Below are 20000 nucleotides of genomic sequence, written 5' to 3'. Positions count from 1 at the left end.
ACAGTGTGTGTTAGTGTGTGTTAGTGTGTGTTACAGTGTGTGTTACAGTGTGTGTTACAGTGTGTGTTACAGTGTGGTGTGTTACAGTGTGGTGTGTTACAGTGTGTGTTACAGTGTGTGTTACAGTGTGGTGTGTTACAGTGTGTGTTACAGTGTGTGTTACAGTGTGGTGTGTTAGTGTGTGTTACAGTGTGTGTTACAGTGTGTGTGTTAGTGTGTGTTACAGTGTGGTGTGTTACAGTGTGTTACAGTGTGTGTTAGTGTGTGTTAGTGTGTGTGTTACAGTGTGTTAGTGTGTGTTACAGTGTGTGTTACAGTGTGGTGTGTTAGTGTGTGTTACAGTGTGTGTGTTAGTGTGTGTTAGTGTGTGTTAGTGTGTGTTAGTGTGTGTTAGTGTGTGTTAGTGTGTGTTAGTGTGTGTTAGTGTGTGTTACAGTGTGTGTTACAGTGTGTGTTACAGTGTGTGTTACAGTGTGTGTTAGTGTGTGTTAGTGTGTGTTACAGTGTGTGTTACAGAGTGTGGTGTGTGTTACAGAGTGTGTTGTGTTAGAGAGTGTGTTGTGTTACAGTGTGTGTGTTGTGTTACAGTGTGTGTTACAGTGTGTTGTGTTTATAATGTGTGTGTTGTAGACGGTGGGGAAGAGCTCTAAGATGCTTGTGTGTGTAATGTGTGTGTGTAGTTGTGTGTGTATAATGTGTGTGTTGTGTTGCAGACGGTGGGGAAGAGCTCTAAGATGCTTGTGTGTGTAATGTGTGTGTGTGTAGTTGTGTGTGTATAATGTGTGTGTTGTGTTGCAGACGGTGGGGAAGAGCTCTAAGATGCTTGTGTGTGTAATGTGTGTGTGTAGTTGTGTGTGTATAATGTGTGTGTTGTGTTGCAGACGGTGGGGAAGAGCTCTAAGATGCTTGTGTGTGTAATGTGTGTGTGTAGTTGTGTGTGTATAATGTGTGTGTTGTGTTGCAGACGGTGGGGAAGAGCTCTAAGATGCTTGTGTGTGTAGTTGTGTGTATAATGTGTGTGTTGTGTTGCAGACGGTGGGGAAGAGCTCTAAGATGCTTGTGTGTGTAATGTGTGTGTGTATAATGTGTGTGTTGTGTTGCAGACGGTGGGGAAGAGCTCTAAGATGCTTGTGTGTGTAATGTGTGTGTATAGTTGTGTGTATAATGTGTGTGTTGTGTTGCAGACGGTGGGGAAGAGCTCTAAGATGCTTGTGTGTGTAATGTGTGTGTGTAGTTGTGTGTGTATAATGTGTGTGTTGTGTTGCAGACGGTGGGGAAGAGCTCTAAGATGCTTGTGTGTGTAATGTGTGTGTGTAGTTGTGTGTGTATAATGTGTGTGTTGTGTTGCAGACGGTGGGGAAGAGCTCTAAGATGCTTGTGTGTGTAATGTGTGTGTGTGTAGTTGTGTGTGTATAATGTGTGTTGTGTTGCAGACGGTGGGGAAGAGCTCTAAGATGCTTGTGTGTGTAGTTGTGTGTGTAATGTGTGTGTTGTGTTGCAGACGGTGGAGAAGAGCTCTAAGATGCTTGTGTGTGTAATGTGTGTGTAATGTGTGTGTTGTGTTGCAGACGGTGGAGAAGAGCTCTAAGATGCTTGTGTGTGTAATGTGTGTGTAATGTGTGTGTTGTGTTGCAGACGGTGGGGAAGAGCTCTAAGATGCTTGTGTGTGTAGTTGTGTGTGTAATGTGTGTGTTGTGTTGCAGACGGTGGGGAAGAGCTCTAAGATGCTTGTGTGTGTAGTTGTGTGTGTAATGTGTGTGTTGTGTTGCAGACGGTGGGGAAGAGCTCTAAGATGCTGCAGCACATTGACTTCCGGATGCGGTGCATTCTTCAGGACGGTCGTATTTTCATCGGGACGTTCAAGGCCTTCGACAAACACATGAACCTGATTCTGTGCGACTGCGACGAGTTCAGGAAGATCAAGTATGTGCCCCGCCCACACGCCCATGTCTGTGCCCCGCCCACACGCCCATGTCTGTGCCCCGCCCACACGCCCATGTCTGTGCCCCGCCCACACGCCCATGTCTGTGCCCCGCCCACACGCCCATGTCTGTGCCCCGCCCACACGCCCATGTCTGTGCCCCGCCCACACGCCCATGTCTGTGCCCCGCCCACACGCCCGTGTCTGTGCCCCGCCCACACGCCCGTGTCTGTGCCCCGCCCACACGCCCGTGTCTGTGCCCCGCCCACACGCCCATGTCTGTGCCCCGCCCACACGCCCATGTCTGTGCCCCGCCCACACGCCCGTGTCTGTGCCCCGCCCACACGCCCGTGTCTGTGCCCCGCCCACACGCCCATGAGGGGCACGCGCCCCCCTCCGTTGAGGGGCCTCCTCCGTTGAGGGGCCCTCCTCCTCCGTTGAGGGGCCCTCCTCCTCCGTTGAGGGGCCCTCCTCCTCCGTTGAGGGGCCCTCCTCCTCCGTTGAGGGGCCCTCCTCCTCCGTTGAGGGGCCCTCCTTGACAAACATGTTTTTTTGTTTCAGGCCCAAAAACACAAAGCAGCCGGAGCGAGAAGAGAAGAGGGTCCTGGGTCTGGTCCTGCTGCGAGGAGAGAACCTGGTGTCCATGACTGTGGAGGGCCCGCCCCCTAAAGACGTGAGGCCCCGCCTCTTCCTCTGGCCTTCCTCTCCTCTGGCCCTCCTCTTCCTCTCCTCTGGCCCTCCTCTTCCTCTGGCCTTCCTCTCCTCTGGCCTTCCTCTCCTCTGGCCCTCCTCTTCCTCTCCTCTGGCCCTCCTCTTCCTCTCCTCTGGCCCTCCTCTTCCTCTCCTCTGGCCCTCCTCTTCCTCTCCTCTGGCCCTCCTCTTCCTCTCCTCTGGCCCTCTTCCTCTGGCCCTCCTCTTCCTCTCCTCTGGCCCTCCTCTTCCTCTCCTCTGGCCCTCCTCTTCCTCTCCTCTGGCCCTCCTCTTCCTCTCCTCTGGCCCTCCTCTTCCTCTGGCCCTCCTCTTCCTCTTCCTCTGGCCCTCCTCTTCCTCTCCTCTGGCCCTCCTCTTCCTCTCCTCTGGCCCTCCTCTTCCTCTCCTCTGGCCCTCCTCTTCCTCTCCTCTGGCCCTCCTCTTCCTCTCCTCTGGCCCTCCTCTTCCTCTTCCTCTGGCCCACCTCTTCCTCTTCCTCTGGCCCTCCTCTTCCTCTCCTCTGGCCCTCCTCTTCCTCTCCTCTGGCCCTCCTCTTCCTCTCCTCTGGCCCTCCTCTTCCTCTCCTCTGGCCCTCCTCTTCCTCTCCTCTGGCCCTCCTCTTCCTCTCCTCTGGCCCTCCTCTTCCTCTCCTCTGGCCCTCCTCTTCCTCTCCTCTGGCCCTCCTCTTCCTCTGGCCCTCCTCTTCCTCTTCCTCTGGCCCTCCTCTTCCTCTCCTCTGGCCCTCCTCTTCCTCTCCTCTGGCCCTCCTCTTCCTCTCCTCTGGCCCTCCTCTTCCTCTCCTCTGGCCCTCCTCTTCCTCTCCTCTGGCCCTCCTCTTCCTCTCCTCTGGCCCTCCTCTTCCTCTCCTCTGGCCCTCCTCTTCCTCTCCTCTGGCCCTCCTCTTCCTCTCCTCTGGCCCTCTTCTTCGCTGATGATGATCTCATGTTTTTCAGACTGGCATCGCCCGTGTGCCCCTGGCAGGTGTGGCAGGGGGCCCTGGCGTGGGCAGAGCCGCTGGCAGAGGAGTTCCCGCAGGGGCCCCGATGGCGACAGCTCCTGCAGGTCTGGCGGGGCCCGTGAGAGGAGTGGGGGGCCCCTCACAGCAGGTACGGCCCTAAGACCTCACTGACTTCAGTCTGTAGATCCTAAACCTCTGTTTGTCTCAGGTCATGACCCCTCAGGGCAGGGGCACTGTCGCCGTGGCAGCAGCAGGGGCCAGTATTGCAGGGGCCCCCACACAGTACCCGCCCGGACGAGGAGCTCCGCCCCCAATGGGCCGAGGAGGACCTCCAGGTCAGACTGACGGGGTCCTGAGTCCTTATTATTCTCTTGAAGTGCTGCTCTCTGATTGGCCCTTCTGTTTCAGGTATGATGGGCCCTCCCCCAGGCATGCGTCCCCCAATGGGGCCCCCGATGGGAATGCCTCCAGGACGCGGTGCTCCAATGGGAATGCCTCCTCCAGGAATGAGGCCCCCGCCCCCGGGAATGAGAGGTGAGTCTGTCCCCCCCCCCCCCCCCCCCCCTCTGTCAGGACTGGACTAACTCTCTGTCCCTCAGGTCCGCCTCCTCCTGGGATGAGACCGCCTCCTCGGCCCTGATCCTGGACCTCATTGGACCAGCTGCTGTGGGCGTGTCTTGTTTGTTGTATAGATTTATTTTGTACTTTTGTTTTTAATAAAGTCCTGGAGACACTTTGTCTGACCCCGGTCACTTCACTGCCTTTGATTTACACTGTGTATCAGGGGCACTCTGAGACCATGTGAGACCATGTGAGACTCACCATGTGAGACTCTTCGTGAGACCATGTGAGACTCTTTGTGAGACCATGTGAGACGCTTCGTGAGACCATGTGACACGCTTTGTGAGACTCACCATGTGAGACTCACCATGTGAGACTCGCCATGTGAGACTCTTTGTGAGACCATGTGAGACTCTTTGTGAGACCATGTGAGACGCTTCGTGAGACCATGTGACACGCTTTGTGAGACTCACCATGTGAGACTCACCATGTGAGACTCTTCGTGAGACCATGTGACACGCTTTGTGAGACTCACCATGTGAGACTCGCCATGTGAGACTCTTCGTGAGACCATGTGAGACGCTTCGTGAGACCATGTGAGACGCTTCGTGAGACCATGTGACACGCTTCGTGAGACCATGTGACACGCTTCGTGAGACCATGTGACACGCTTCGTGAGACCATGTGACACGCTTCGTGAGACCTTGTGAGACCATGTGACACGCTTCGTGAGACCTTGTGAGACCATGTGACACGCTTTGTGAGACCATGTGACACGCTTCAAGAGACAATGTGACACGCTTCGTGAGACCATGTGACATGATTTGTGAGACCATGTGACACGCTTCGTGAGACCATGTGACACGCTTCGTGAGACGCTTCGTGAGACGCTTCGTGAGTCCATGTGACACGCTTCGTGAGACCATGTGACACGCTTCGTGAGACCATGTGAGACGCTTCGTGAGACCATGTGACACGCTTCGTGACACGCTTTGTGACACGCTTCGTGACACGCTTTGTGAGACGCTTCGTGAGACCATGTGACACGCTTCGTGAGACCATGTGACACGCTTCGTGACACGCTTCGTGAGACCATGTGACACGCTTCGTGACACGCTTTGTGACACGCTTCGTGACACGCTTTGTGAGACGCTTCGTGAGACCATGTGACACGCTTCGTGAGACCATGTGAGACGCTTCGTGAGACCATGTGACACGCTTCGTGACACGCTTTGTGACACGCTTCGTGACACGCTTCGTGACACGCTTTGTGAGACGCTTCGTGAGACCATGTGACACGCTTCGTGAGACCATGTGACACGCTTCGTGACACGCTTCGTGAGACCATGTGACACGCTTCGTGAGACCATGTGAGACGCTTTGTGAGAACATGTGACACGCTTCGTGAGACGATTCGTGAGTCCATGTGACACGGTTCGTGAGACCATGTGACACGCTTCGTGAGACCATGTGACACGCTTCGTGAGACCATGTGACACGCTTCGTGACACGCTTCGTGAGACCATGTGAGACGCTTCGTGAGACCATGTGACACGCTTCGTGACACGCTTTGTGACACGCTTCGTGACACGCTTTGTGAGACGCTTCGTGAGACCATGTGACACGCTTCGTGAGACCATGTGACACGCTTCGTGACACGCTTCGTGAGACCATGTGACAAGCTTCGTGAGACCATGTGAAATGCTTCGTGAGACCATGTAACACGATTCGTGAGACGCTTCGTGAGACCATGTGACACGCTTCGTGAGACCATGTGACACGCTTCAAGAGACAATGTGACACGCTTCGTGAGACCATGTGACATGATTTGTGAGACCATGTGACACGCTTCGTGAGACGCTTCGTGAGTCCATGTGACACGCTTCGTGAGACCATGTGACACGCTTCGTGAGACCATGTGACACGCTTCGTGACACGCTTCGTGAGACCATGTGAGACGCTTCGTGAGACCATGAGACACGCTTCGTGACACGCTTTGTGAGACGCTTCGTGAGACCATGTGACACGCTTCGTGAGACCATGTGACACGCTTCGTGACACGCTTCGTGAGACCATGTGAGACGCTTCGTGAGACCATGTGACACGCTTTGTGACACGCTTCGTGACACGCTTTGTGAGACGCTTCGTGAGACCATGTGACACGCTTCGTGAGACCATGTGACACGCTTCGTGACACGCTTCGTGAGACCATGTGACACGCTTCGTGAGACCATGTGAGACGCTTTGTGAGAACATGTGACACGCTTCGTGAGACGCTTCGTGAGTCCATGTGACACGGTTCGTGAGACCATGTGACACGGTTCGTGAGACCATGTGACACGCTTCGTGAGACCATGTGACACGCTTCGTGAGACCATGTGACACGCTCCGTGAGACCATGTGACAAGCTTCGTGAGACCATGTGACACGATTCGTGAGACCATGTGACACGCTCCGTGAGACCATGTGACACGCTCCGTGAGACCATGTGACACGCTTCGTGAGACCATGTGACACGCTTCGTGAGACCATGTGACACGCTTCGTGAGACCATGTGACACGCTTCGTGAGACCATGTGACATGCTTCGTGAGACCATGTGACACGCTTCGTGAGACCATGTGACACGCTTCGTGAGACCATGTGACACGCTGCAGTTTGATTCAAAATTTCATAATAAAACACTTCCTGGTACGCTCTTATTTCTATCAGGAGAAGAATTATTTCCGGTTCGTTTTATGTCACGTGACTGGACCGAAAGTCACATGACATCACATGATTTCACGGAAGTGAAGCGATCGAGGTCGTGTTTTCAGCAGCAGAAAAGGTGAGTCCAACTAACCAGGACTAAACCAGGACTAAACCAGGTCTAAACCAGGTCTAAACCAGGTCTAAACCAGGTCTAAACCAGGACTTAACCAGGACTTAACCAGGACTTAACCAGAACTAAACCAGGACTAAACCAGGACTAAACCAGGACTAAACCAGGACTAAACCAGGTCTGAACCAGGACTGAACCAGGACTAAACCAGGACTAAACCAGGACTAAACCAGGTCTAAACCAGGTCTAAACCAGGACTAAACCAGGACTAAACCAGGTCTAAACTAAACCAGGACTAAACCAGGTCCAAACCAACACTAAACCAGGTCTTAACCAGGTCTAAACCAGGACTAAACCAGGACTAAACCAGATTTAAACCAGGACTAAACCAGGACTAAACCAGGACTAAACCAGGACTAGACCAGGTCTAAACCAGGTCTAAACCAGGACTAAACCAGGTCCAAACCAACACTAAACCAAGACTAAACCAGGTCCAAACCAACACTAAACCAGGTCTAAACCAGGTCCAAACCAGGACTAAACCAGGTCTAAACCAGGTCTAAACCAGGTCCAAACCAGGACTAAACCAGGACTAAACCAGGACTAAACCAGGTCTCAACCAGGTCTAAACCAGGACTAAACCAGGACTAAACCAGGTCTAAACCAGGTCTAAACCAGGTCTAAACCAGGTCTAAACCAGGACTAAACCAGGACTAAACCAGGACTAAACCAGGACTAAACCAGGTCTAAACCAGATCTAAACCAGGACTAAACCAGGACTAAACCAGGTCCAAACCAACACTAAACCAGGACTAAACCAGGTTTAAACCAACACTAAACCAGGTCTAAACCAGGACTAAACCAGGACTAAACCAGGTCTAAACCAGGACTAAACCAGGTCTGAACCAGGACTAAACCAGGACTAAACCAGGACTAAACCAGGACTAAACCAGGACTAAACCAGGACTTAACCAGGACTTAACCAGGACTTAACCAGGACTAAACCAGGACTAAACCAGGTCTAAACCAGGTCTAAACCAGGTCTAAACCAGGTCCAAACCAACACTAAACCAGGTCTTAACCAGGTCTAAACCAGGACTAAACCAGGACTAAACCAGATTTAAACCAGGACTAAACCAGGACTAAACCAGGACTAGACCAGGTCTAAACCAGGTCTAAACCAGGTCTAAACCAGGTCTAAACCAACACTAAACCAAGACTAAACCAGGTCCAAACCAACACTAAACCAGGTCTAAACCAGGTCCAAACCAGGACTAAACCAGGTCTAAACCAGGTCTAAACCAGGTCCAAACCAGGACTAAACCAGGTCCAAACCAGGTCTCAACCAGGTCTAAACCAGGACTAAACCAGGACTAAACCAGGACTAAACCAGGTCTAAACCAGGTCTAAACCAGGTCTAAACCAGGTCTAAACCAGGACTAAACCAGGTCTAAACCAGGTCTAAACCAGGTCTAAACCAGATCTAAACCAGGACTAAACCAGGACTAAACCAGGACTAAACCAGGTCCAAACCAACACTAAACCAGGACTAAACCAGGTTTAAACCAACACTAAACCAGGTCTAAACCAGGTCTAAACCAGGACTAAACCAGGACTAAACCAGGTCTAAACCAGGACTAAACCAGGTCTAAACCAGGACTAAACCAGGACTTAACCAGGACTTAACCAGGACTAAACCAGGACTAAACCAGGTCTAAACCAGGTCTGAACCAGGACTGAACCAGGACTGAACCAGGACTAAACCAGGTCTAAACCAGGTCTAAACCAGGACTTAACCAGGACTTAACCAGGACTAAACCAGGACTAAACCAGGTCTAAACCAGGTCTGAACCAGGACTGAACCAGGACTGAACCAGGACTAAACCAACACTAAACCAACACTAAACCAGGACTAAACCAGGTTTAAACCAACACTAAACCAGGTCTAAACCAGGTCTAAACCAGGACTAAACCAGGTCCAAACCAACACTAAACCAGGACTAAACCAGGTTTAAACCAACACTAAACCAGGTCTAAACCAGGTCTAAACCAGGACTAAACCAGGACTAAACCAGGATTAAACCAGGACTAAACCAGGACTAAACCAGGACTAAACCATGTCTAAACCAGGATTAAACCAGGACTAAACCAGGACTAAACCAGGACTAAACCAGGTCTAAACCAGGACTAAACCAGGACTAAACCAGGACTTAACCAGGACTAAACCAGGACTAAACCAGGTTTAAACCAGGACTAAACCAGGACTAGACCAGGTCTAAACCAGGACTAAACCAGGACTAGACCAGGACTAGACCAGGACTAAACCAGGACTAAACCAGGTCTTAACCAGGACTTAACCAGGACTAAACCAGGACTAAACCAGGACTAAACCAGGACTAAACCAGGACTAAACCAGGACTAGACCAGGTCTAAACCAGGACTAAACCAGGACTAAACCAGGTCCAAACCAACACTAAACCAGGACTAAACCAACACTAAACCAGGACTAAACCAGGTCCAAACCAACACTAAACCAGGACTTAACCAGGACTTAACCAGGACTAAACCAGGTTTAAACCAGGTCTAAACCAGGTCCAAACCAGGACTAAACCAGGACTAAACCAGGTCTAAACCAGGTCTAAACCAGGTCCAAACCAGGACTAAACCTGGACTAAACCAGGACTAAACCAGGTCTAAACCAGGTCTAAACCAGGTCCAAACCAGGACTAAACCTGGACTAAACCTGGACTAAACCTGGACTAAACCAGGACTAAACCTGGACTAAACCTGGTCTAGAAAAGTAAAACATTAAAGTGAAGATAACAAGGCTTGTTCTGAGTCTTCAGGCCTGAGATAAATATGGTGTAGAAAGTCTTATATATATCTTATAATAGGTCATGTGACTCATTTAAACTGCTGCTCCTCACTGTGGCCAGCAGAGGGCGCCAAGCTGCTTTTGTTGTTGTTGTTTCAAATCTGGTCTGAATAAAGTTCTTGTTCCTGTTCCGCAGATGACGCCGATGCGGCCGGTCCGGTCGCACTTCCTGGTTGTGCTGACATACTTCCTGTGCGCTGGGCTGCACTTCCTGTGTGGGGCGGAGCCTAAGGGTGATGAGGTCACATCTCTGCCTGGTTTAAACAAACAACCGAGTTTCAGACACTTTTCTGGATATTTGGACCTGAGCACCGGAAAACACCTGCACTACTGGTACTTATACTGCAAATACTACTACTACACCGGAAAACACCTGCACTACTGGTACTTATACTGCAAATACTACTACTACACCGGAAAACACCTGCACTACTGGTACTTATACTGCAAATACTACTACTACACCGGAAAACAGCTGCACTACTGGTACTTATACTGCAAATACTACTACTACACCGGAAAACACCTGCACTACTGGTACTTATACTGCAAATACTACTACTACACCGGAATACACCTGCACTACTGGTACTTATACTGCAAATACTACTACTACACCGGAAAACACCTGCACTACTGGTACTTATACTGCAAATACTACTACTACACCGGAAAACACCTGCACTACTGGTACTTATACTGCAAATACTACTACTACACCGGAAAACAGCTGCACTACTGGTACTTATACTGCAAATACTACTACTACACCGGAAAACACCTGCACTACTGGTACTTATACTGCAAATACTACTACTACACCGGAATACACCTGCACTACTGGTACTTATACTGCAAATACTACTACTACACCGGAATACACCTGCACTACTGGTACTTATACTGCAAATACTACTACTACACCGGAAAACACCTGCACTACTGGTACTTATACTGCAAATACTACTACTACACCGGAAAACACCTGCACTACTGGTACTTATACTGCAAATACTACTACTACACCGGAAAACACCTGCACTACTGGTACTTATACTGCAAATACTACTACTACACCGGAAAACACCTGCACTACTGGTACTTATACTGCAAATACTACTACTACACCGGAAAACACCTGCACTACTGGTACTTATACTGCAAATACTACTACTACACCGGAAAACACCTGCACTACTGGTACTTATACTGCAAATACTACTACTACACCTACACCTGGTCTGGTCTAAACCCGGTCTCTGGTCTAAACCCGGTCTCTGGTCTAAACCCGGTCTCTGGTCTGGTCTAAACCCGGTCTCTGGTCTAAACCCGGTCTCTGGTCTAAACCCGGTCTCTGGTCTAAACCCGGTCTCCGGTCTAAACCCGGTCTCCGGTCTAAACCCGGTCTCCGGTCTAAACCCGGTCTCTGGTCTAAACCCGGTCTCCGGTCTAAACCCGGTCTCCGGTCTAAACCCGGTCTCCGGTCTAAACCCGGTCTCCGGTCTAAACCCGGTCTCTGGTCTAAACCCGGTCTCTGGTCTGGTCTAAACCCGGTCTCCGGTCTAAACCCGGTCTCCGGTCTAAACCCGGTCTCCGGTCTAAACCCGGTCTCCGGTCTAAACCCGGTCTCTGGTCTAAACCCGGTCTCTGGTCTGGTCTAAACCCGGTCTCCGGTCTAAACCCGGTCTCCGGTCTAAACCCGGTCTCCGGTCTAAACCCGGTCTCCGGTCTAAACCCGGTCTCCGGTCTAAACCCGGTCTCCGGTCTAAACCCGGTCTCCGGTCTAAACCCGGTCTCTTGTTTCAGGTTCGTTGAGTCTCAGTCCAAACCCTCGTCTGATCCTCTGGTGCTGTGGTTGAATGGAGGCCCAGGATGCAGTTCTCTGGACGGACTTCTGACAGAGCACGGCCCCTTCCTGGTACAAGCTAACGGGGCCTAAGGCTATCATGGCCTAAGGCTATCGGGGGGCTAAGGCTATCGGGGGGCTAAGGCTATCGGGGGGCTAAGGCTATCGGGGGGCTAAGGCTATCGGGGGGCTAAGGCTATCGGGGGGCTAAGGCTATCGGGGGGCTAAGGCTATCGGGGGGCTAAGGCTATCGGGGGGCTAAGGCTATCGGGGGGCTAAGGCTATCGGGGGGCTAAGGCTATCGGGGGGCTAAGGCTATCGGGGGCTAAGGCTATCGGGGGGCTAAGGCTATCGGGGGGCTAAGGCTATCGGGGGCTAAGGCTATCGGGGGCTAAGGCTATCGGGGGCTAAGGCTATCGGGGGCTAAGGCTATCGGGGGGCTAAGGCTATCGGGGGGCTAAGGCTATCGGGGGGCTAAGGCTATCGGGGGGCTAAGGCTATCGGGGGGCTAAGGCTAAGGCTATCGGGGGCTAAGGCTAAGGCTATCGGGGGCTAAGGCTATCGGGGGCTAAGGCTATCGGGGGCTAAGGCTATCGGGGGCTAAGGCTTTCGGGGCCTAAGGCTTTCGGGGCCTAAGGCTTTCGGGGCCTAAGGCTATCGGGGCCTAAGGCTATCGGGGGCCTAAGGCTATCGGGGGGCTAAGGCTATCGGGGGGCTAAGGCTATCGGGGGGCTAAGGCTATCGGGGGGCTAAGGCTATCGGGGGCCTAAGGCTATCGGGGGCCTAAGGCTATCGGGGGCCTAAGGCTATCGGGGGCCTAAGGCTATCGGGGGCCTAAGGCTATCGGGGGCCTAAGGCTATCGGGGGCCTAAGGCTATCGGGGGCCTAAGGCTAAGGCTATCGGGGCCTAAGGCTATCGGGGCCTAAGGCTATCGGGGGCTAGTATGCGAACAGGGTAAAGCTAATAGACTAAAGATAGCATGTCAATAGAGTCAAGCTAATAGGCTAAATGGCTAATGCTAACTTTGTCTTTGTGTTTCAGATCCAGGACGATGGAGTGACACTGCAGTACAACGACTTCAGCTGGAACAAGGTCTGAAACGTCTGGGCTCATGTCAAAGGTCAAAGGTCTCTCTGACCTTTGACCTGTGCTGCTACTTATTCCACAGATTACTAACGTGCTGTACCTGGAGTCTCCAGCAGGAGTCGGCTTCTCCTACTCCGACAACAAGGACTATAGAACCAACGACACAGAGGTAAAGAACCAGGACTACAGCACAAGAACCAGGACTACAGCACAAGAACCAGGACTACAGCACAAGAACCAAGACTACAGCACAAGAACCAGGACTACAGCACAAGAACCAGGACTACAGCACAAGAACCAAGACTACAGCACAAGAACCAGGACTACAGCACAAGAACCAGGACTACAGCACAAGAACCAGGACTACAGCACAAGAACCAGGACTACAGCACAAGAACCAGGACTACAGCACAAGAACCAAGACTACAGCACAAGAACCAGGACTACAGCACAAGAACCAGGACTACAGCACAAGAACCAGGACTACAGCACAAGAACCAGGACTACAGCACAAGAACCAGGACTACAGCACAAGAACCAGGACTACAGCACAAGAACCAGGACTACAGCACAAGAACCAGGACTACAGCACAAGAACCAGAACTACACAATAAGAACCAGGACTATTTGTTGTGTTTCCTCTGCACTTCCTCATTCTTCTGCTTCCTTTACACTTCCTCATTTTCCTGCTTCCTCTGCACTTCCTCGTTCTTCTGCTTCCTCTGCACTTCCTCGTTCTTCTGCTTCCTCTGCACTTCCTCGTTCTTCTGCTTCCTCTGCACTTCCTCGTTCTTCTGCTTCCTCTGCACTTCCTCGTTCTTCTGCTTCCTCTGCACTTCCTCGTTCTTCTGCTTCCTCTGCACTTCCTCGTTCTTCTGCTTCCTCTGCACTTCCTCGTACTTCTGCTTCCTCTGCACTTCCTCGTTCTTCTGCTTCCTCTGCACTTCCTCGTTCTTCTGCTTCCTCTGCACTTGTTCTTCTGCTTCCTCTGCACTTCCTTGTTCTTCTGCTTCCTCTGCACTTCCTCGTTCTTCTGCTTCCTCTGCACTTCCTCGTTCTTCTGCTTCCTCTGCACTTCCTCGTTCTTCTGCTTCCTCTGCACTTCCTCGTTCTTCTGCTTCCTCTGCACTTCCTCGTTCTTCTGCTTCCTCTGCACTTCCTCGTTCTTCTGCTTCCTCTGCACTTCCTCGTTCTTCTGCTTCCTCTGCACTTCCTCGTTCTTCTGCTTCCTCTGCACTTCCTCGTACTTCTGCTTCCTCTGCACTTCCTCATACTTCTGCTTTCTATGCACTTCCTCGTTCTTCTGCTTCCTCTGCACTTCCTCGTTCTTCTGCGTTCTTCTGCTTCCTCTGCACTTCCTCGTTCTTCTGCTTCCTCTGCACTTCCTCGTTCTTCTGCTTCCTCTGCACTTCCTCGTTCTTCTGCTTCCTCTGCACTTCCTCGTACTTCTGCTTCCTCTGCACTTCCTCGTTCTTCTGCTTCCTCTGCACTTCCTTGTTCTTCTGCTTCCTCTGCACTTCCTCGTTCTTCTGCTTCCTCTGCACTTCCTCGTTCTTCTGCTTCCTCTGCACTTCCTCGTTCTTCTGCTTCCTCTGCAATTCCTCGTTCTTCTGCTTCCTCTGCACTTCCTCGTTCTTCTACTTCCTCTGCACTTCCTCGTTCTTCTGCTTCCTCTGCACTTCCTCGTTCTTCTGCTTCCTCTGCACTTCCTCGTTCTTCTGCTTCCTCTGCACTTCCTCGTTCTTCTGCTTCCTCTGCACTTCCTCGTACTTCTGCTTCCTCTGCACTTCCTCGTACTTCTGCTTCCTATGCACTTCCTCGTTCTTCTGCTTCCTCTGCACTTCCTCGTTCTTCTGCGTTCTTCTGCTTCCTCTGCACTTCCTCGTTCTTCTGCTTCCTCTGCACTTCCTCGTTCTTCTGCTTCCTCTGCACTTCCTCGTTCTTCTGCTTCCTCTGCACTTCCTCGTACTTCTGCTTCCTCTGCACTTCCTCGTTCTTCTGCTTCCTCTGCACTTCCTCGTTCTTCTGCTTCCTCTGCACTTCCTCGTTCTTCTGCTTCCTCTGCACTTCCTCGTTCTTCTGCTTCCTCTGCACTTCCTCGTTCTTCTGCTTCCTCTGCACTTCCTCGTTCTTCTACTTCCTCTGCACTTCCTCGTTCTTCTGCTTCCTCTGCACTTCCTCGTTCTTCTGCTTCCTCTGCACTTCCTCGTTCTTCTGCTTCCTCTGCACTTCCTCGTTCTTCTGCTTCCTCTGCACTTCCTCGTACTTCTGCTTCCTCTGCACTTCCTCGTTCTTCTGCTTCCTCTGCACTTCCTCGTTCTTCTGCGTTCTTCTGCTTCCTCTGCACTTCCTCGTTCTTCTGCTTCCTCTGCACTTCCTCGTTCTTCTGCTTCCTCTGCACTTCCTCGTTCTTCTGCTTCCTCTGCACTTCCTCGTACTTCTGCTTCCTCTGCACTTCCTCGTTCTTCTGCTTCCTCTGCACTTCCTCGTTCTTCTGCTTCCTCTGCACTTCCTCGTTCTTCTGCTTCCTCTGCACTTCCTCGTTCTTCTGCTTCCTCTGCACTTCCTCGTTCTTCTGCTTCCTCTGCACTTCCTCGTTCTTCTGCTTCCTCTGCACTTCCTCGTTCTTCTGCTTCCTCTGCACTTCCTCGTTCTTCTGCTTCCTCTGCACTTCCTCGTTCTTCTGCTTCCTCTGCACTTCCTCGTTCTTCTGCTTCCTCTGCACTTCCTCGTTCTTCTGCTTCCTCTGCACTTCCTCATTCTTCTGCTTCCTTTACACTTCCTCATTTTCCTGCTTCCTCTGCACTTCCTCGTTCTTCTGCTTCCTCAACACTTCCTCATTCTTCTGCTTCCTTTACACTTCCTCATTTTCCTGCTTCCTCTGCACTTCCTCGTTCTTCTGCTTCCTCTGCACTTCCTCGTACTTCTGCTTCCTCTGCACTTCCTCGTTCTTCTGCTTCCTCTGCACTTCCTCGTTCTTCTGCTTCCTCTGCACTTCCTCATTCTTCTCTCGTGTTTCCAGGTCGCTCTGAATAACTACTTGGCCCTGAAACAGTTCCTGAAGCTGTTCCCAGAGTTTCAGTCGAACCCAGTGTTTCTGACGGGCGAAAGTTACGCCGGAATCTACATCCCCACGCTCGCCCAGAGAGTCATGGAGGATCCAAGCATTAACCTGCAGGTAAGAGGGCACCTGCACCGCCTACACCACAGAGAGGATCAGAGCATTAACCTGCAGGTCAGAGGGCACCTGAACTGTTCTCTCTCTGGTTTCAGGGCGTTGTTTGAACTGTTCACTCTCTGGTTTCAGGGCGTTGTCTGAACTGTTCTCTCTCTGGTTTCAGGGCGTTGTTTGAACTGTTCTCTCTCTGGTTTCAGGGCGTTGTCTGAACTGTTCTCTCTCTGGTTTCAGGGCGTTGCCTGAACTGTTCTCTCTCTGGTTTCAGGGCGTTGCCTGAACTGTTCTCTCTCTGGTTTCAGGGCGTTGTTTGAACTGTTCTCTCTCTGGTTTCAGGGCGTTGCCTGAACTGTTCTCTCTCTGGTTTCAGGGCGTTGTTTGAACTGTTCTCTCTCTGGTTTCAGGGCGTTGCCTGAACTGTTCTCTCTCTGGTTTCAGGGCGTTGCCTGAACTGTTCTCTCTCTGGTTTCAGGGCGTTGCCTGAACTGTTCTCTCTCTGGTTTCAGGGCGTTGTTTGAACTGTTCTCTCTCTGGTTTCAGGGCGTTGCCTGAACTGTTCTCTCTCTGGTTTCAGGGCGTTGCCTGAACTGTTCTCTCTCTGGTTTCAGGGCGTTGTTTGAACTGTTCTCTCTCTGGTTTCAGGGTGTTGCCTGAACTGTTCTCTCTCTGGTTTCAGGGCGTTGTTTGAACTGTTCTCTCTCTGGTTTCAGGGCGTTGCCGTGGGAAACGGGATGTCGAGTTACGAGCTGAACGATAACTCGCTGGTCTACTTTGCGTATTACCACGGGCTTCTGGGTTCCAGACTCTGGGCCGGACTTCTGGCCTCGTGCTGTGACCAGAACCAGAACCAGAACCAGAACCAGAACCAGAACCAGAACCAGAACCACTGCAACTTCTACGACAACAAGAACCCGAACTGCTCTGAGCTGGTACTAGACCTGGACTAGACCCGGATTAGACCCGGATTAGACCCGGATTAGACCTGGACTAGACCCGGATTAGACCCGGATTAGACCCGGACTAGACCCGGACTAGACCCGCACTAGACCCGCACTAGACCCGGACTAGACCCGGACTAGACCCGCACTAGACCCGCACTAGACCCGGACTAGACCCGGACTAGACCCGGACTAGACCCGGACTAGACCCGGACTAGACCCGCACTAGACCCGGACTAGACCCGGACTAGACCCGGACTAGACCCGGACTAGACCCGCACTAGACCCGGACTAGACCCGGACTAGACCCGCACTAGACCCGGACTAACCCTGGTCTTTGGTCCGCAGCTCGGGGAGGTTCAGACCATCGTCTACAGCTCAGGACTGAACATGTACAACCTTTACTCACCCTGTCCAGGAGGAGTCCAAGAGAAGTACAGGTGAGTCCTGCTTTAGACCTGCTTTAGACCTGCTTTAGACCTGCTTTAGACCTGCTTTAGACCTGGTTTAGACCTGCTTTAGACCTGCTTTAGACCTGCTTTAGACCTGCTTTAGACCTGCTTTAGACCTGCTTTAGACCTGGTTTAGACCTGCTTTAGACCTGCTTTAGACCTGCTTTAGACCTGCTTTAGACCTGCTTTAGACCTGCTTTAGACCTGCTTTAGACCTGGTTTAGACCTGCTTTAGACCTGCTTTAGACCTGCTTTAGACCTGCTTTAGACCTGCTTTAGACCTGCTTTAGACCTGCTTTAGACCTGCTTTAGACCTGCTTTAGACCTGCTTTAGACCTGCTTTAGACCTGCTTTAGACCTGCTTTAGACCTGCTTTAGACCTGGTTTAGTCCTGGTTTAGACCTGCTTTAGACCTGCTTTAGACCTGCTTTAGACCTGCTTTAGACCTGCTTTAGACCTGGGTTAGACCTGCTTTAGACCTGGTTTAGACCTGCTTTAGACCTGGTTTAGACCTGGTTTAGACCTGGTTTAGACCTGGTTTAGACCTGGTTTAGACCTGCTTTAGACCTGCTTTAGACCTGCTTTAGACCTGCTTTAGACCTGGTTTAGTCCTGGTTTAGTCCTGCTTTAGACCTGCTTTAGACCTGCTTTAGACCTGGTTTAGTCCTGGTTTAGTCCTGCTTTAGACCTGCTTTAGACCTGCTTTAGTCCTGGTTTAGTCCTGCTTTAGACCTGCTTTAGACCTGGTTTAGACCTGGTTTAGACCTGGTTTAGACCTGGTTTAGACCTGCTTTAGACCTGGTTTAGACCTGCTTTAGACCTGCTTTAGACCTGGTTTAGACCTGGTTTAGACCTGGTTTAGACCTGGTTTAGACCTGCTTTAGACCTGGTTTAGACCTGCTTTAGACCTGGTTTAGTCCTGGTTTAGTCCTGCTTTAGACCTGCTTTAGACCTGCTTTAGTCCTGGTTTAGTCCTGCTTTAGACCTGGTTTAGACCTGGTTTAGACCTGGTTTAGACCTGGTTTAGACCTGCTTTAGACCTGGTTTAGACCTGGTTTAGACCTGGTTTAGACCTGCTTTAGACCTGGTTTAGACCTGGTTTAGACCTGGTTTAGACCTGCTTTAGACCTGCTTTAGACCTGGTTTAGTCCTGGTTTAGTCCTGCTTTAGACCTGCTTTAGACCTGCTTTAGTCCTGGTTTAGTCCTGCTTTAGACCTGCTTTAGACCTGCTTTAGTCCTGGTTTAGTCCTGCTTTAGACCTGCTTTAGACCTGGTTTAGACCTGGTTTAGACCTGGTTTAGACCTGGTTTAGACCTGCTTTAGACCTGGGTTAGACCTGCTTTAGACCTGGTTTAGACCTGCTTTAGACCTGGTTTAGACCTGCTTTAGACCTGGTTTAGACCTGGTTTAGACCTGGTTTAGACCTGCTTTAGACCTGGTTTAGACCTGGTTTAGACCTGCTTTAGACCTGGTTTAGACCTGCTTTAGACCTGCTTTAGACCTGGTTTAGACCTGGTTTAGACCTGGTTTAGTCCTGGTTTAGACCTGGTTTAGACCTGGTTTAGACCTGGTTTAGACCTGGTTTAGTACTGGTTTAGACCTGGTTTGGACCTGGTTTAGACCTGGTTTAGACCTGGTTTGGACCTGGTTTAGTCCTGGTTTAGACCTGGTTTAGTCCTGGTTTAGACCTGGTTTAGACCTGGTTTAGACCTGGTTTAGACCTGGTTTAGTCCTGGTTTAGACCTGGTTTAGACCTGGTTTAGACCTGGTTTAGACCTGGTTTAGTCCTGGTTTAGTCCTGGTTTAGACCTGGTTTAGACCTGGTTTAGTCCTGGTTTAGTCCTGGTTTAGACCTGGTTTAGACCTGGTTTAGACCTGGTTTAGTCCTGGTTTAGTCCTGGTTTAGTCCTGGTTTAGACCTGGTTTAGACCTGGTTTGGACCTGGTTTGGACCTGGTTTGGACCTGGTTTAGTCCTGGTTTAGTCCTGGTTTAGACCTGGTTTAGACCTGGTTTAGACCTGGTTTAGACCTGGTTTAGACCTGGTTTAGTCCTGGTTTAGTCCTGGTTTAGACCTGGTTTAGACCTGGTTTAGTCCTGGTTTAGTCCTGGTTTAGACCTGGTTTAGTCCTGGTTTAGACCTGGTTTAGACCTGATTTAGTCCTGGTTTAGACCTGGTTTAGACCTGGTTTAGACCTGGTTTGGACCTGGTTTAGTCCTGGTTTAGTCCTGGTTTAGACCTGGTTTAGACCTGGTTTAGTCCTGGTTTAGACCTGGTTTAGACCTGGTTTAGACCTGGTTTAGACCTGGTTTAGACCTGGTTTAGTCCTGGTTTAGTCCTGGTTTAGACCTGGTTTAGACCTGGTTTAGACCTGGTTTAGACCTGGTTTAGACCTGGTTTAGTCCTGGTTTAGACCTGGTTTAGACCTGGTTTAGACCTGGTTTAGACCTGGTTTAGTCCTGGTTTAGACCTGGTTTAGACCTGGTTTAGTCCTGGTTTAGTCCTGGTTTAGACCTGGTTTAGACCTGATTTAGTCCTGGTTTAGACCTGGTTTAGACCTGGTTTAGACCTGGTTTAGTCCTGGTTTAGTCCTGGTTTAGACCTGGTTTAGACCTGGTTTAGACCTGGTTTAGACCTGGTTTAGACCTGGTTTAGTCCTGGTTTAGACCTGGTTTAG

At 51.0% G+C, this 20000-nt stretch overlaps 2 protein-coding genes across 2 annotated transcripts in view; both read left to right on the top strand.

The window, feature by feature from the left end:
• Window positions 1-4312, top strand: part of snrpb (small nuclear ribonucleoprotein polypeptides B and B1) — a 5410-nt gene extending 1098 nt beyond the window's left edge. Inside the window, exons 2-7 of the mRNA XM_072432318.1 lie at window positions 1772-1923; window positions 2483-2594; window positions 3565-3717; window positions 3778-3904; window positions 3978-4103; window positions 4169-4312. Of these exons, the coding sequence (XP_072288419.1) occupies window positions 1772-1923; window positions 2483-2594; window positions 3565-3717; window positions 3778-3904; window positions 3978-4103; window positions 4169-4209 (711 nt within the window). The 3' untranslated portion in view covers window positions 4210-4312. The remainder of the gene's footprint in view (window positions 1-1771; window positions 1924-2482; window positions 2595-3564; window positions 3718-3777; window positions 3905-3977; window positions 4104-4168) is intronic.
• A 2583-nt stretch (window positions 4313-6895) lies between these two features.
• LOC140346063 (lysosomal protective protein-like) lies at window positions 6896-17332 on the top strand. Its single transcript, XM_072432320.1, has 8 exons — window positions 6896-6956; window positions 9962-10158; window positions 11632-11743; window positions 12714-12764; window positions 12841-12927; window positions 15781-15936; window positions 16644-16862; window positions 17220-17332. The coding sequence occupies exons 2-8, from the start codon at window positions 9962-9964 to the stop codon at window positions 17313-17315; spliced, it is 918 nt and encodes a 305-aa protein (XP_072288421.1). The 5' UTR covers window positions 6896-6956; the 3' UTR covers window positions 17316-17332.
• Window positions 17333-20000: the final 2668 nt, after the last annotated feature.

This window comes from Eucyclogobius newberryi, unplaced genomic scaffold (assembly GCF_026437365.1).
Source record: "Eucyclogobius newberryi isolate DKJ021-1_F unplaced genomic scaffold, fEucNew1.0.hap1 SCAF_576, whole genome shotgun sequence".
NCBI lineage: Eukaryota > Metazoa > Chordata > Actinopteri > Gobiiformes > Gobiidae > Eucyclogobius > Eucyclogobius newberryi.
This window is presented reverse-complemented; position numbering and strand designations above follow the sequence as displayed.